Raw genomic sequence first — 17,114 nt, 5'->3', positions numbered from 1 at the left:
GGAGTTTAGTAATAGTCACTGCTCACTCATTAAATCCTATTGACAAATTATGAGCAAATTTGTTCTGTCTTCTTCAACTCAAAAATACTTCTTCATTTATGTTATAGAATCAAAGGTACGAAATAGATATCTCAACCATTCCTCAACAATTCCATTGGACCAATCAATTAAAGTTGTAAACTATGTTCTTTTGAGCACTCTATAATCAGTTTGGTATAGGTAAAGTATTTTAAGCTATTAGCTTAAAATCATATGTTTCAATGTATCGAGAGTGAGAAAAATTAGACTTTTCTCTCTATATCACAGAGGGGATTTGAGCAAAAACAACATAACAATAATAATAAATCAGGTTTTGGGGGTGCTTTGAGGAGATAGATCTGAACAACAAGCAGGGAGGGGACAGGGGAAACTAAGCCTAGATGACATGTCAAATTTCTTTCTTTTTCCCATCCCACTTCCATGATCATATCACATTGAGACTGGACTGTTACAGTGCATCCATCTAGTAACTGAAAGAGGACATACTAGACATACTGATGAAAGGCAGAGACTTGAAGTTATAGACTCTATAAAGGCTTTGAGTACTATACTTCTGGAGAATTTGTGAGGACTTCATAAAAGGAGAAAAGGACTTCCAATAATCCAGAGCCATGAATTTAACTTTTTACTAAATGAGCTTTCTAAATTCGAGCCAAGTGTCCCCAGAGATAGCGTTCATAAGGAGAGCATGTTCCACACTTTGGGAGGAATTAGTTTTCTACTAACATTTTAGTATATTAGTAAATATCTTTTGTATAAGGGTTAACTAATTCTGGCTGGTAAATGTCTAATGGGGACTCACTATACAATATAACCCAAATATTTCAGGGTGAATCCTAGAGCGTTAAGAGGAGAATTAATTTCCCTCTGAGAACTCAAGCCAGCAATGTTTTGGGGGAATGACCCCAGAGAGGTACTACATAAGAATCAAAATGTTCTAAAGCCTTTTTGTTTCCATTGTAATGAGGCAGAAAACGGTGCCCTTCAATCACATTACAATAAGGTCTCATTGATCTCAAAGATAATTGAAGTTTATTCCTTTGAGTACCAAATTATTTTTATCTTAATGGCTTATGATGAAAATCTTTCTAAGATGTACTGAGTTTATTCTTGCTTTGTAAAACAGTATATGTTGAACATAAGTTAACATTTTGGAGATGATAGCATTATTATAATGAACATCAGTTACTATACTATGCTGTAACCATAGTACACTTAGAAGTTTCTCAAGCCCAACTGTCTCTTTGCTTTTATGTGAAATGTGGCTTTCCTAGATTTTAGTAAAGAATTTAACAAATTGTTTTATCATATAATTGGGGGAAAATAAAATATATTTTTAAAAGAATGTTATCTCCTGAAAGACTTAAAAAGACTTTTAACTATTACTGTTAAGCTGTGTATGCTGTACCTTTGTTTTTCCAGAACTTGCTTTCCAAATATGTGATGGATTTGCAATTCCTTGCATAATGGGTGCTCATGCTATCTTTACTGGGGAGATAAAAAAAATCAAGATTAGGTGACATATTTAAAAAAATTCAAAATTGGTTAGGAGGCTAGACTCAGATAATGGCTATCTGTGAATTTTGTGATAAGGATTTGGATATTTTATTTATTTATTTATTCAAGCTCAACATGAATCAATAATGTGATATGGCAACCAAAAAAGCTAATGTAATTTTGGGCTGAATCAAGAGCATTGCACTATCCAGAAAGGAATGGTACCCCTTTTTTAGACACTATTTGGTTCTGTTCATAACATTTCAGTATTCAGAAAAAGGTAGTAAGAATGACTACAGAGAGGCCTTAAGCCAATTCTATATGAAGACTGGTAGAAAGAACTGAGGTCTAATAAGAGGAAAAGATGACCAAGGGATGGGGCACATGTTGACTATCTTTAAGGCTTACATGGAATATACTTTTTTTCTATTTGGTCCAAAGGACAAGACTAGGAATAAGAAGTTGCAGAGAAACAAATTTAGGGATGACAATGTGGAAACTATTACAACCTTTATTGTCAAAGAAACTACAATTTCCCTTGGGCTGGAACACCAGTTAATCATTCTTGCTTGAATTATGTCTAAAAAATGACTTTTTCTATGAGTTAAGTGCATCAGCTTTAGTGTAAGTATATGGCATCTAGTTTGGCCATTCATAGATCTTTTTTTCCTAACTTTAAGCTTCTTAGGAGGGTTGAGATAGATAAGCAGGGGTATACTGGCAAATCTTTAACAACCTACTCTCCCCCTCTCTTTAAAAAAAAAAAAATTCAGATCATACCTTTAAGTTTAATTTGTAGAATTAATATTTTCTTTATAATTTTCCAAAGTCTAGCCAATCAACAAACAAATTAAATCCTGATAGGTACTTCTGGCTAATTTCTGAAGTATAAATGCTCACATTGAAAACGTAAAGATTCGTGTTCTGATCTATTATGAATTGACTCCAGCATACTACCATAGTTAAGTGACCTCTGAATTGGTGAGATATTTTATGAAATAAGAATGTTAAAGGTTTCTAGCTCTTATGCGCCTACAAATGTTATATTAAAAGCCTTCCAGTTTCTCTCTTATACAGTTAACAGTTCATTTGAAGTATCAAAAAAGTTCTATCTTTTTAGTTAAATTCAGAGGGTATATAGGTAACCTCACTAAATGTATAGTAAGTATATGGAATACTGGGCTGAGTCCAGAAGACTTGAGTTCAGATTCTGTCTAGGACACTAAGACTGCAAATCAGTTAAACTCTATTTACTTCAGGCAAATTTCCAGCATTTATCTGCTAAGTAAAAGGATAGGTAGAAAGAGCTCTTTATGGTAAGGAATTGCAAATCCAACCCATATTTAGAAAATAAGCTCTTGAAAGACAAAGGTACAGCATACCCAGCTTAATAGTAATAGTTAAAAGGCTTTCTTTCGGTGGATAACATTCTTTCTTTTTTAAAAATGTATTTTATTTTCCCCAATTACATATTAAAACAATTTTTAACTTTTTTTTTTTTTTTTACAAAGTTTTGAGTTTCATATTCTATCTATCCTCCCATCCCTACTCCCTGAGATGGTAACATTCTTAACATGCATGTTTATTACTGTTTTGTCTTCGTGAGTAATTCAAAGACTTCCATAAAAAGGAACATTACTTTGTTCAGCACAAATAACTATAAAACATTTAATTGACTCGGGAAAATTTATCCTCAAATTTTGAACAAGGCTTACAATAATTAAGCCTTTATTTCGATAAAAGTTCTAAACCACATTTTTAATGTGTGAATTAGTATGGATCAATTAAATAAAACTGCAAATCTTATTTCCTTTCTTCCTCCTTCTCCTCCCTTATTTTATTCCTCTTCTAACAGTATAGAGATATTCTGTCACTTAGGATTCTGAGCTACTTAGACCATTATTATGACCTCAGTTATAATGAAAAGGGTCCCAAACAAACATTGAATAAATGGAAAAGCATTTATTAACTGCTTATTAGGCACTAACCTTAGATACAAAGACAGTCCCTGATCTCAAGGAGCTTACATTCTAATAAAAAAATACAGGGGAGTGAAAAGGGAGCTGCATTTTGGTCAATAACATTACAAGGATGGTGACTGAGACCACAGAAGTGTGTTGAGAAATAATCTAAACATTTTTGATGATGGTATATAAGTATGTATTATCATAAGGTTATGAAAAAAGAGTGATTAGCATTGACTTCAGAGTAATAAACTTGTTTGTGGCATATGAACAGCTCATAATGAAAAAGGAAAACTTTATTTACATACAGTTTTTTGGCCTAATACATTTCCTAGCACACTTTTATGGAACTGACTAAAAACAGCTGGCTCCCAAACATAGTTTGTCGCAGTTGGCAAAGGGAAGGTGTATCGGCAGCTTTACATAGCAGCTGGCTGTCGTTTTTGCATTGAGTTCTTTCTTTTTTGGTGTTCTGAAGGGTAAAACAGGGATCCAGTTAAGCTAATCAATGGTCAGCTAAAGAGGTACATTTAACCCACTTTTCAAGCAATAGGAAGCCCAAGTTTCCACCATCTTTCCTCTTTATACCACAAACATGAATTGTATAGCTGAAAAAAAAAAATACAATGAGAAGCATTGTTTCATGTGAGAAGAAAGCAGTTCTCTCAAGAGACCAGTCGAAAATATTCACTCTGGGAGATAGATTTACACAGCTGAACTCCTCTACACAAAAACACACACAAAAATATAAAAATGTTAAGATTAATCAAGTAATTTTATTTCATATTTACCATTCTGCAGCAACCAACATGAACATCTGGGTAAACAGAATCTCATGAAATAATCTGCTGCAAAAGCTGACTTCAGTAATACACGCACATGATAAATTCAACAACTCTGTTCACTGCCAGAAATAAAAAAAAAATGGCTTCAAGAGCAAATAACACTGATTCATACTGTGCTCAAGCACTAGTCAACAAATCTATAAAACTACACAGGGAAAAGAAATCAGAGAAGCTTTGTTATCTTACCAGGGACCCCTTATTTAAGTGGGAGGCTTCACCTCTTTATACCAACAGAAAAAGGGAACCTCCCATATCATTTAGGATGTGATTATAAACACAAAATGTTATAATCAAAAGCAAGTTCAAGAAATTTCAGACTGCAAAAACTTGCAAGATACAAAGCTCAAATTCATATGTTTCTTTTCTCAATTATGAATACTTTCACTAAACATAAATATTTTAACATATATTAATTTTTCTGACATTCAAAATTGTAAAGTCAATATGGCAGAATTATTGTTAAAAGCACATATGTACAAATATTCTTTTTCATACATAAAGTATTTGGCATAATTATAACAATCATACTGCATACACAACTGTTTGCTTTTATTTATTTTTTTTTACACATAATGGTATCTCTTATTAAAATTAACCAGTTATGTACAAAAATACTTGAACATTTATTATAGAAAACCTCTATAACCAGCCTCAACAGCGTATACCTGCTGGATGGTTTCATTGAGAGAATATAAAAAAGTGGTCACCACCTTCCAGTTTAAGCTATTGACAAAAGCAAACACAGTTAAACCAACATGAGCTTCCCAACAAAAGAGGGAAAATATTTTAACAGTATGATTTTTAAATACAGTTCATACGTCTATTATCAAGTGAGTGTTATAAACAGTTAAAGAAAAAACAAAGATACAAAATACATATTACATACAAGGTGCTTTTCCACACTCCTACAACTGGGGCATTAGCATTCCTAGCTAGATCTACAGATGCTATGTTGGGAAGTTTAAACTAGATTGGACTACAGGTATCTTCTCCAACCAGAGGAAAAAAGGGATCATTAGTTAGATGAGAGAAATTCCACTGTTAAGAAAGTAGAGCTGGAAGGAAATTTCTTATTTTGTGAAGAATTGAGAGTCAATAATGCCTTTGCCTTTTACAAGTTCTGATGCCATGTAGTCGTACTAATCTATATTCTTGAAGAGTTTTTTAAATCCCTTCACTTGCACGTATTGATTTAATACTGTCCAACATTGATTCCTGTATCCTTGTTAATGGGACACATTCATTTGTGCCTATTTAATACGGGAACATTTGTTCCTCTGCAATGACCAATTTTATGTAAGAACCTTCTGAAGTCAGCAGGTACAAAATCCAAGTAAACATTTCTACAATGTCTTTTGCTTAGGGTAGCAGTTGGAATACTGAAAGTGAATTGCACCTTAAAAAAAGAGAGATACAGTGGAGACAAGAACACTGGAGAATTGATATCAACGAATCCTCAAAGTATAGTTTTACATATGTAGACAGCTGTCAAACTTCAAAAGCAGTCTGAAAGGAGTGTTTTGTCTCCAGAACAAAGGTACTCCTCAAACTTGACGCCTGCAACCCCTTCAATATTATATACTTCAAGTAACTGGCCTTCAACCTGTTTTCCAATGATGTACGGTTTTCATTCTGTTTGTGAAAAAGCCAGAAACTTCAGTTCTATTTACAGAAGTCTTCTAGAATAAGGACAATTGTGTTAGAATGTGCACTGATTTAAATAAGCTTTCTTATAGTATCAAGTATTCAGTAAAAAGTATACAACTTTAACACAAATGACAGCATTGTGTTGATTTTAGATTAGACTATGTAAAAAAAGTAAACATAAAAAGATACAAAAAAGTCTATATCACTATTTACCACTTTCAAATTAGAACATTTTAATGAAATTCTCTCAACCACACTTCCTATAATATCTGGCCTTCTAGATCAGTAATTTTATTTAATATTGTGCAACATAATATTAATAAGCAAGTTTTATTTGAAGAAAAAAATCTGGGTAAAATATTAAAGTGCCTACACTAAATTTCTTCTCACCATATTTTTATTACTTTGTAAATGGTAAAGAATTCATCTTGAAGGAATAGAAAAGTGACTTATAATTGAGAGACCTTCCGAGGAAGGGGTCTGGGCCGAGGGACTTGTTCAGTCCTCCGGCTGCCATTCTCTAGGTTGGTTGATCGAGCCAACAGAGGTTTGGGTGGCAAGGCTGGGGGCTCCGAAGTAACAGGGATGGAAAGGCTGTGAGGTAGTGGAGCAGGACGCCTCAAAGTTCGTTCATAAACGCTGTAAGGAGGTGGTGTTTTGCTTTCCTTCCTCACTGGCTCTTCAGGCACACTGTAGGTTGACAAGCTGACTGTTTGTTCATTCACTGGATTTTCAAAGCCTGAAGTTTCAGATGTGCTACAGCGGCTCAAAGATGAGATCCCACTGCTATAACTTCCCGACAAGACTGGAGAGTTGGATATTAATCCTGAAGAATGATACTCCACTGGAGATGGGGTAAATGATTGCATGGAACCCTGTTCATCAGCAAAGTGGAAATGAGAAGACAAAAGAATGAGAAACAAAGAGACAGTCAAAGAGGCAGTTTCAAATCAATAGTGAATTGCCTGTAATATTTTCTTTCATCCATCTTTGCCTATTGAATTCCCTACATAGGAATCAAGCTCTAGAACTGAATGGGAACTTCCTAGTCCATTCCATCACCCACATGATTAGACTTCTCAACTTCATCATCATTAGGAAGACAAAAGAGAACCAAAGAATTAAAAGATAAGGAACAAAAGGATAATACTGAAATCCTCTTAGGGGCCCTGGAGGGAGGACCTGAATCTTCAGAGATGGAGGTAATGATGCAGAATTTCAATGGATACATGACTGACAGAATGTAGGGGGAAAAAAACCAATCACCCTATTTTTAAATAAGGTTCCAAAAGGTTTGAATAAATCTGCTTTCAAAGCTATCGACATAAAACTCAATTTATTTGCTTTTGCTTTCACTCTAAATTGTTATTTCCACAATCTAGGTTAGTTGTAATTTTTCTTCAGAAATCTTTTGTATTTAAAAAAAAAAAAAAGTTTCCTAGTAGAAAACTCCAATTCTAGGCAGTCTATGCAATTATATATTCTTTCTTTTTGAATTAAATTTTTTTCGGTTCCATATTTCTTTATTTCCTTCCTTTCCTAGTGAGAAGGCAGGGAATATGATATCCATCATAAATATGAAGTCCTAAGACCATCTCTTTAAAAGATCCAAATTCATGGTTCTTTGTCACCACAATATACCTATCCTAAATTCATGGTAGACTAATGCTAGTTATTAGGACCTGATTCTTATATTCAGATTGTTTTAACTTAGTAATAGTGTGCCCTCTAATGGAATTATGGAGTGAGAACACATGATATTTAGTGGCATTTTTATATAGATTTCAGACCTGTTCTTTAAAAAATTTTCTCCCTATTTAAATGAGTCTAACATATGTTACTATGCCTGTAGTCAGTAAAATACATTCATTCAGATATCTTTTGCTATTCCATGCTGTAACTTCATTTAATAATTGACATGACATTGGGCAAGTCCTTTAACCTGAGACCTTAAGTATCTTCATCTATAAAACGGGGATAATAATATTTAACTGTTTATCTCATGGGATTCTCTTTATAATATATAAAGTGGGGCAGCTAGGTGGCGCAGTGGATAGAGCACCAGCCCTGAATTCAGGAGGATCCGAGTTCAAATCTGGTCTCAGACACTTAACACTTCCTAGCTGTGTGACCCTGGGCAAGTCACTTAACCCCAGCCTTAAAAAAAAAAGGATAATATATAAAGTGCTTTTATATAAATGAGAATGGTGATAAAACAAACTGTATTGATGAAGTTATTTAAAAATTGAGAATCACTGAATGAGTATATTACAATAGCCATGCAAGTTCCTTGAATATTACCAGCCTATGGCCATGAGATATCAAAGAAAGGACTTAAAACCAGGATGTAATATTTATATAAAGCTTTAAGGTTTTGCATATGTTAATAATTCAGTCCTCATGACATTTCTGTGAGGTAGGTACCTCCATTTTTACAGCTGAAGAAGTCATAGTTAAGTGACACTCCTAGGAATATATAGCAAGGAACTATCTGAGGCAGAATTAAAATTCAAAACTTTTCCCGACATTACAAATAATGATTATCATACCAAGCCTGAATAAAATTCTGGGTCAATATGTTACAGCTCTGCTAATAGGTAATAGGACAAATATAAAAACATGATTCTATTCTCTCTCCCTCAAGGTTGGCTGTCCCATTGGGGGATATGTTATGAAATGTGTGTGGTATGAAATGCTACTTTTCACGTAAAAATATTGAAAAATTCTATTTTACCATTTTATGTATGTGTGACATACACACACACTTCATCATTAAATAACACCTGTAAGCCTTCTACCTCTCAAAGTCTGATTCAGATTCTACACATATCTCTTCAGATAAAAATAATGAGACCATTTAACTCACCAACAAGTTACGAGAGTAGAAAGTCTAGCAGCAGGAATGAAATCAGACTTCTCTGTGATTTCCTCCAGTTTTGCTTTGAGGACCCTTACTTTCTACAATCAGGCATTATTAACAATGCACAATTCTCAATGTCTCCTTGACCTGCCACAATTTGTTTGGAGAGGCTAAGTTTCTCTTTCCCATTAGCTTCAAAACACCTCATCAGCAGAAGAGATATAAAACCTGGGTATTTTCATATACTTAAGTGCAAAAACTCTTGAAATTCTCACTTCAACCTCATACTCACCTTTATTACAATAGCTTCTAAAAAAAAAAAAGGCAATTATACTAAGACTCAGATCTTATATCATCAAGTGATTATATTGACAATCCTGGTATACTGTCTGATTCAATTTATCCTAAGAGACTGAAGGCAGTTTTTTTTATTTCCAGGGTAGATGTTTTATGTACTGAAATTTTAAATAGCTTATGTCTTCATCCCAATCCAAACTTATCTTTTTGAAAGTTTTCCATATTGTTCTCCCAGTTTTTGGAAGAGCTGGGCTCCCTTCTCTTTCAATCATAAATATGCATTTCTAATTCACATGCCAGCAGGCTGTTTCAAATGATTAAAAAAACAACAACATAGGCTGCATTATTAAGATGGATGAGGATAATGCATAACAAAAAGTAAACAGACACCACAACATGCCATTCCCTTCAAAAAAAAAAAAAAGAAAAAAAAAGAAAAAAAAAAAAAAGGACCAAGTAGGATTTGAAGAATAGCCACCTGATTTCTAACTTATGTTGGTTTTTCACTCAGATTTGACTTAAAAATTGCTGAAGATGATTAGGGACTTTTGACTTCCCTTGTATTCAACTTAAATGTTGGTCTTTTTGATATGTGTATTTCTTATAATTTAATGCCTATTATAATAATACCTTTATTTTACCTTTATGAAACACTTTGTTACTGTTTTGGGAGAATAATGCCTGTAGTTTGAATTTGCATCTTGTATAAGAAGTAACTAATAGGGAAGAAGTCATTTTTCATTGGAAACTTTCCATCCTTGAGTATCTTCCCACCTTAATGCATGTATCCATGAGGATTATGCTTTGCCCTCTCTCTCCCCTATTAAATAGCAACCTCCTGAAAGCAGGAACTGTCATTTTTCATATTTGTATCTCTAATACTTAATACAGTGAGTGTTTTGTTTTTTTAGAAGGCATTTAATGTTTGTTAAACTAAATTATGTGCTTGAGGATGAAGACTCCAGTATACACCTGATAGTCATGAATCTGAGGGAAAGTGTGGTATGAAGAGTGTGAAGCTTTGTCTCCCCTGAGAAATATACCAGGTTCCTGTACCTTCATTGGAGATCGCCCAGCAGGAGAGGGAGAAACTGATGTCCCATGTCTTGCTGGTGAAGCTGTAGACAGAAAGATTTCATTTCATTTCAAAGAAGCTAGACAATTTACTCCAAGTAGCTCTCCATTTTTATGGAGCCAAAAAACCCCCAAACCAAAAGCCTTCCCTTTTTATCATACCCAAAGTTAGTATGTTAAGCCACAGAATAGACCCTGAATGGGAACATATGCATAACTTCAAGGCTACAGAGTTATCACTAACAAATTGCCAATAAAATGTCACAGCTCTCATGAAGGTCCAAGAGCTAGAGATCCTGAAAACATGGTGTTTATTAATGAAATGATAGTAACTTAGAAAAGATAGTAAGATAGACACTGTGACCTGGACAGCTAAAGGAGGACCACAGGCCAGAAATGTAGCAGCTTATAGCAGGATCATTAGCACTCCTGAGATACACAGACAGAAAAAAAAAATACACATAACTATAGATATATAAGAAAGATGAATATATATCATTTGTGTTTCACACATTTACAGCCAGGACTATACATCATCCTCTAAGTTTTTCAAACATGAAATGACAATATTCTATCTATAATACCAGAAACTTGGTAGGAAACTGTAATGCTTGAACTAGTCTCTCTACTAGCTAAATTCTCCTTTGATGCTAAAATATTAATAACTAGCATTTCTGATCACACTGCTTTCCTCTGCTTTAAAAAAACAAATTATGTTGTGTATGTTTTGAGATACACAGACAACAGTCTACAATTGAGACCAAATTAATACTTCATACTCTCTAGCACAGCAAGACAAATCTCTCTTTACTGCTCACATGAACATTTACAATAGAACCATATTAAGGTTGATTCTTTATCCCAGAGATCTTTTAGTTTTCGTTCAAACCACAACTCGCAACACTTAATAGTAGATGGACAGTCATAATCTGATATAATGTGATGGGTCCATAATTACTTGTCAGATCCTCTTATACTCAAGTATTGTCACACATTACTTTAGAATAACGGATATTTTAAGTATACTCTGTTCAATGAATTATAACAAAACTATTTAGTGACTTGAAAGAGGAAATACATACAGCTATAGATCCCCACAGTAGCAAACACAAATGGAAACTTCACAACAATTAGATATGCAATCTATGCAGGAGGAAATGTAGATCTCTTGACTGTAGGTCAAGTCTGAAGTTAGGCTAACTAACCTGTGAAGTCCCTCGTTTGTTCTGAGTTGTCCACTGGCCAAAGTGAAAGCCAAATAAATGTCCACTGGATTGTGTGAGATAATAAAAATTACCAGGAGACACATAAATGCATTTCAATGTATTTGCTGAAATGATTTGAAATATCATTTTAGTAACAATATTATTGTGATTTCTTCAGTCCTACCAAAAGAAGTAATTCTACCAATAGTCATAAGTTTGAATGAATAGTAATATGTATATACATGCATATGTGTATGTGTGTACCTACATATACCCGACTTATGATCAGAACTCAAAGTAGAAGAGGGAACATAAGAAAATAACTGCCCTCAGTTTTTAATTCTCAGAAAATCAACATGGGTAATTTATAAATAGAATTATTAAGTACAAGATTTTGGAGAAAATCCTAGTTTTCAGTTCCAAATCTTTCACCTTGCCTCTGACTACCCTATAAGGGCCATGTCTGAAGTCAATATAATGTCTTATTTGAAAAATCAAGTTCTCAGGAGACTAAAAACTCATCTTTAAAGCTATGCTTTCAAATTGGCCTTCTTATGCCTTAGCCTGAAGTAGGACAATAGATTGCTGCATCAGAAACACAAGCTGTTAGTCTAGCTGTTAAATCATACAAGAACCATTTTAAAAGAATCTGTTATAGATTTTTTTAGGAGCCTTCCTGCCTTGACAAAAGAGCAGAGTACTTGTGTGAGGGGGAAACAAAGAGGCTATGAAACCATGTTTATTTGCTTTAAAAAAAAAAAATCTAGAATTTATCAAATGCCATGGAGGTCATTTCAGAAAACTAATGCAGTATAACCTTAGTAATCATGAAATAAACAAAATGAAATTTCATAAAACCTCACATAGAAGGACTCTTTAATAAACAACAAATAAATGATTATTGCTATGTGCAAAGTATTCTTTGTAGCTGACCAATAACTGCTGAATTTCTATTTTGTAATGACTAACTTGGTATCAGAATAAAATTAAGAAAAAATTAACTGAATTAGTATCAAAGGAACCAGTTGGATAATGAGATGAAGATGAGTTAGTTAGGTTAGGTAACATCTCTAAAACTTTGATGATGATATTATGAAGGGTGAGTCAGAAGCAGAATGCTTCTGGGCTGAAAGATTCTTGGTTTGTTCCAATATTGATTTTCTTCCATATTTATAGAAGAATAGGAGCTCAGAGTAGGAGGAGTAACATTAGAAAACAAGTGACTTATTCAGGTTTTCATTCTCAGAAAATGAACACCTATTCTCTGAGTAATTCAGAATAGGGTGGAGTGGTTAGTAAAAAGTATTTTTACAGAAGTGATGGCTCAAATACCCACCAGTTTGTGTGGGTCTTGGAGGGACAGGGGGAGATATAAGTTTCCCACTATCCAACATGTTCTTGGCTTCTTTCCCACTGTCCAGGCTCCAGCTGCTAGGGGTGGGATTCACAGCTGGAAGGGAATAAGAAAGCTGAAATACACAAGTTTCCAGCTCTTCTTTGTGACTTAATAAGTCTTTAATACCTGGAGAAAGTTAGAACTACCCAAAAAATTTTTAAAAATCACTACGAAATCTACTGAATACCATTATTTCATGGACTACTTACACTTGCAATTGACATTTAATTTAACGATAGTATTTCTCTTCATTTCAATTTAGCTATCCAATAGAGCTACTTAACTCTAGGCAGGATTGAAGCTTGTTGAGAATCAGAAACTGTTTAGTTGCTTGATAACAGATGGCAGACATATCCTTGAGACTATTTTAAAACTTGATTTCTTATGAAACTTTCTTGGCAAATAATACCCTAAAGGAGAAGCAATGAAATGCTAACATTCCAACTGGTGGGCAGTGCTATTTAAAAGGAAAAAAAAGGGACATGATAGACAACAAAAATAACTGTATCATATTCCCTTGGAGGTCAGATAGGCGCTGTGCTTTCAGAAAAAATCCTAAATAAATTGTAGTGGGTCACAGAGATGATGGTAAACACAAAAGGATATTATTGTTCATTCCCCCATACTCTCTGATTGGCTGATGAAGTGGCTCTAATTTCCAGAAAGATGTTGAAATCTTGAATAAGCATATTGAAGACAATAAAACAAAAACTCTCTTTCATGTTATGTGACACACACACACACACACACACACACACATATATATATTATATATATATAATACATATATATACATATGTAATACATAACATATACATACAAACTGGTTTCAAAAACAAAATGAGTTCAACAGATCTAATGGAAAGCTGCCTATACAGACACTGCCATCTCCTGGCAACTTCAAGGATTTAAATCTCATGGATTAAAATGAACAAACAGCTATGAGTACCACAAATAATAATGTGGACATCTGCTTGAAAATCATTTTTAAAAGTCCAGCCACAGTTCTTTTTGAAATAACTTTGCAAATGGAAGTGAACAATCTTACATCTCTCAATTCAACCTTTAGCATCCACTATTGGATTTGTATCAAAGTGACATTTTCAGCTTTTAAATTCTTCTTGGTCAGGACCTAAGGGATCTGTGATTTGTACTGAAAAGTTTTATATTCATTCGCCAGTACATTCAAATGAAAGCAGGAGCTATGTTCTTAATGAAGGGCAATTAAAATGCATTTCAGGAAGGACATTTCCATTAAAGGCTCTTGATTCATTTGCCTGTGGACCTCTTCCACATTTGAAGCTTGACCCTGAAAGAGGCAAATGGGTGATTTCCTGAAAGGCCATTTTTATTCCCAAATAGATGAGGAGGACATGTTTAATCTGCATTTCATTCTGTGCTGTGCTGCACAGATTGACGCTAATACGTTATTTGCAACTAAGAATGGATCTTTTTCAAGTGACTTTCAGACAAAGCACATTCCATTATGCGCTGGATTGTAATTTTTAAATACCATTTAATTGCACAGAGAACTAAGCCAGTGTCACTGCAAATAACAGATGAGGCTGGGAGACAATATTTTGTAATGGAGACAAAGAATTGTAAGTATGAAATCAATCTACCAAGTTACCTCTCTTTCTACAGCAAAAGAGTAACCAAATTGGCAACCTTTTTTGTTAAAGAACAGAGATTTTCCCCTGTGTTCCATTAAGGCAGAGAGCCATTAACTGTGGACTGCTTTTCTTGCTCTTTGTACAAATATTCAAACTTTAATATGAAAACAAATTGTAAGTATCATAATTGTCAATGTGGAGCTCTCAAAAGAGAAAAACAGTTCTGACTATTAAAAATATTTCACTAAGTACAAGGGCAAGGAAATTCCACATTAGATACATAGAAGGCTGAAAATGAAGACAACAAAAACTCTAGCAGACGAACTGAGTTTAGACCCACCTTTATCAGGTGCAGAAAGATTAGGGTCACTTCGTGGCAAAGGACCATCTCCAATATGATTAAACAGCATCCTCTGGAAATTCAGGAGAATTTAATGTTTTATAACGCAATAGAACATCCTGCCTTATAACACTCTTTAGAATGTATTATCTCACAACTGAACTTGATTCCAAATAATTTAAAATATAGTACAAAGAACCTAGAAACAAAAAATCTGGTTATGCTTTAGGACAAAAAGCCAAAACAAAAAGCAACTCCCCCACACAAAAATGAAAGAAAGATAATGCATTTGTTTTCAGAAAGGGAAAATAATATTCAGAAGTTGGATTGATCTAAGTAGAAATAGCAACAAAATTAGCATTTAAATATATTTCTGGAATGGAAGTGAATGCTATACAATTTTAATGTCCAATCTAGGCCGTTAGGAAGAAGTGAGAAAACAACTCTCCTTCCTTTTAAAAATGGGTGGTGGACTTTGGATGTAGAACATTACATATACTATCAGATTCTGTTGAAAAGAGTTGATCCTTCTTTTTTTTTCTTCTTTGTGACAAAGAATGGTCCTCTGAAAAATTTGGTAAAAATGTAAAAGAAAAATCAATAAAAATAGATTTGATTTTTCTTGAAGTCAATGTTAACTATAGGTTAAACAAAAGAATAATTTGTAAATAAGAGTATATGATACTATAGAAAATAAAATTCAAATGAGAATTAAAGATAAATGTTGGCTTTAATATTTATGTTGAATAGATTTTATTCCAAAAGAGTTAGAAAGCTTATATGTTAAAAGTTAGAATATATAATCTCAAAAATAGATAAAACATGGCAAAAGACATGATTTAGGAGTTTTTTGTTGTGTCATCACAGAATATAATTTCACCAGGGGAAGGACTCAAGAGATTTCAAGTATCCATGACTTTCTGAGTCCTTTATGTTGGCAGCATTTTCCTTGAGCAGATGGAACAACATTGAAATTCCCTTGCAAGATCAAATGACAAAGGGAAATAAAAATGATTAGCTAGTTCAGCCAAATGTACTCAGACATAATTTCTGAAAGATACCAGAGTATTACAGATGAGGTGTCTTGGGATTACAAGAAGATTACCTAATCAGCACGAATGAACCAATTACAAATCAAATCTCTCTTTTTAGTTGCTGTTCCCTGGGAAAATAATATAGGGGGGGAAAAAAGGATGCATGGAAAAAAATAAAACCCACTATTTCTGTTAAAAGGTAGAAATGATTTAGAATTTACTCATATTTTACCTGTTACATGTTCAGAGATTAAATTTACCCCCACAAAATTTGTAAGACCAAACAAAAGGTATCGTGAATCTTCAACTTTTTACCATGTTACAACTCTCAAATTATCTTCAGGTTCCTTAATACCACCAAAATTTCTTCATATCCAGGGTAGGAAAAGAGTCAGAAAAGACATCTCTCTAATTTTACTCCCTTTGTCTCCCAAAGTGTACATTCTTAAAGCCAGGTACTGTTTCATTTTGTCTCTATCCCCCATGGCTAGAATAAATACTTATTGAAAGAAAAAAAGGAGAAGGAGGGTTTTAAAATGTTTTTTCCTGAATTATGATCTCACCTCTATTATTTCTGGATGTCACAAAGAGGGTGCCAAATATAACTCTGTCGCATCAGATTTAAACAGATTAGAGATACTTAAGTAGTGTATTTCCAAATGAGGCTAAAATCCCAGAATCTCAAGAGTTCAAAAGGGAATTGAGAGGCTAAGCTCACCAATAGCTGAATGAGAATCTCCTTAAAGGATTCCCAGACACAGGGGCATCCAGCCTCTGCTTGAAGTTTTCCAATGAAGGGAAAAACCATCACCCTCTGAGGAGACACGTTCTAACGTTATTAAATGGTTTTAATTTATTAGTGCTTTTTTTTTCTTAGCACTAAAGTGAAAGCACCCTTTCTGCAGCTTCTCCCACTGATGACCTTTGAGGCTAAACAACAAAATGAATACCTTTTTTGCTATGGAAATATTTTAAATGAAAAAAATTATATTCCCCAGTAAATCCAGTGTCTAAAATCCATACTCCTATGGATTGGTCTAGGTCTTTCATCATCTTCATCACTTTCCTCTGGATGTATTCTAATTCATGAAAGGCACCTTGAATGATGTTTAACACACATACCACATTTGAAAAACATTAAAAGCTGCATGAAGTTGGGAGGCTGTGACAAGAAGGATAAAATCAAGGTCAGAAACTTTATTTCCCTCCGCGTTCTTTTGGCCAGACTATATGTATTTTGATTGCTAATATGAGCAAAAAGGAACTCTCAGGCCTTGGGCAGAGAGAATACAATTTGTACATT

At 33.9% G+C, this 17,114-nt stretch overlaps 1 protein-coding gene across 3 annotated transcripts in view; it reads right to left on the bottom strand.

The window, feature by feature from the left end:
• Positions 1-4,259: 4,259 nt before the first annotated feature.
• DOCK4 (dedicator of cytokinesis 4) overlaps positions 4,260-17,114 on the bottom strand; it is a 498,642-nt gene continuing 485,787 nt past the window's right edge. For 2 of the 3 annotated variants that reach the window (XM_074268282.1, XM_074268283.1), the window contains 4 exons: positions 14,778-14,850; positions 12,765-12,878; positions 10,206-10,267; positions 4,260-6,867 (listed from right to left, as the gene is read on the bottom strand). In XM_074268282.1, the coding sequence (XP_074124383.1) occupies positions 6,442-6,867; positions 10,206-10,267; positions 12,765-12,878; positions 14,778-14,850 (675 nt within the window). In that variant the 3' untranslated portion in view covers positions 4,260-6,441. The remainder of the gene's footprint in view (positions 6,868-10,205; positions 10,268-12,764; positions 12,879-14,777; positions 14,851-17,114) is intronic. The other variant, XM_074268284.1, reaches the window with a different exon arrangement.

This window comes from Sminthopsis crassicaudata, chromosome 5, assembly GCF_048593235.1.
Source record: "Sminthopsis crassicaudata isolate SCR6 chromosome 5, ASM4859323v1, whole genome shotgun sequence".
In the NCBI taxonomy this organism is placed as follows: Eukaryota; Metazoa; Chordata; class Mammalia; order Dasyuromorphia; family Dasyuridae; genus Sminthopsis; species Sminthopsis crassicaudata.
Note: the sequence above shows the minus strand (reverse complement) of the source record. Positions and strands in the feature narration are given on the sequence as shown.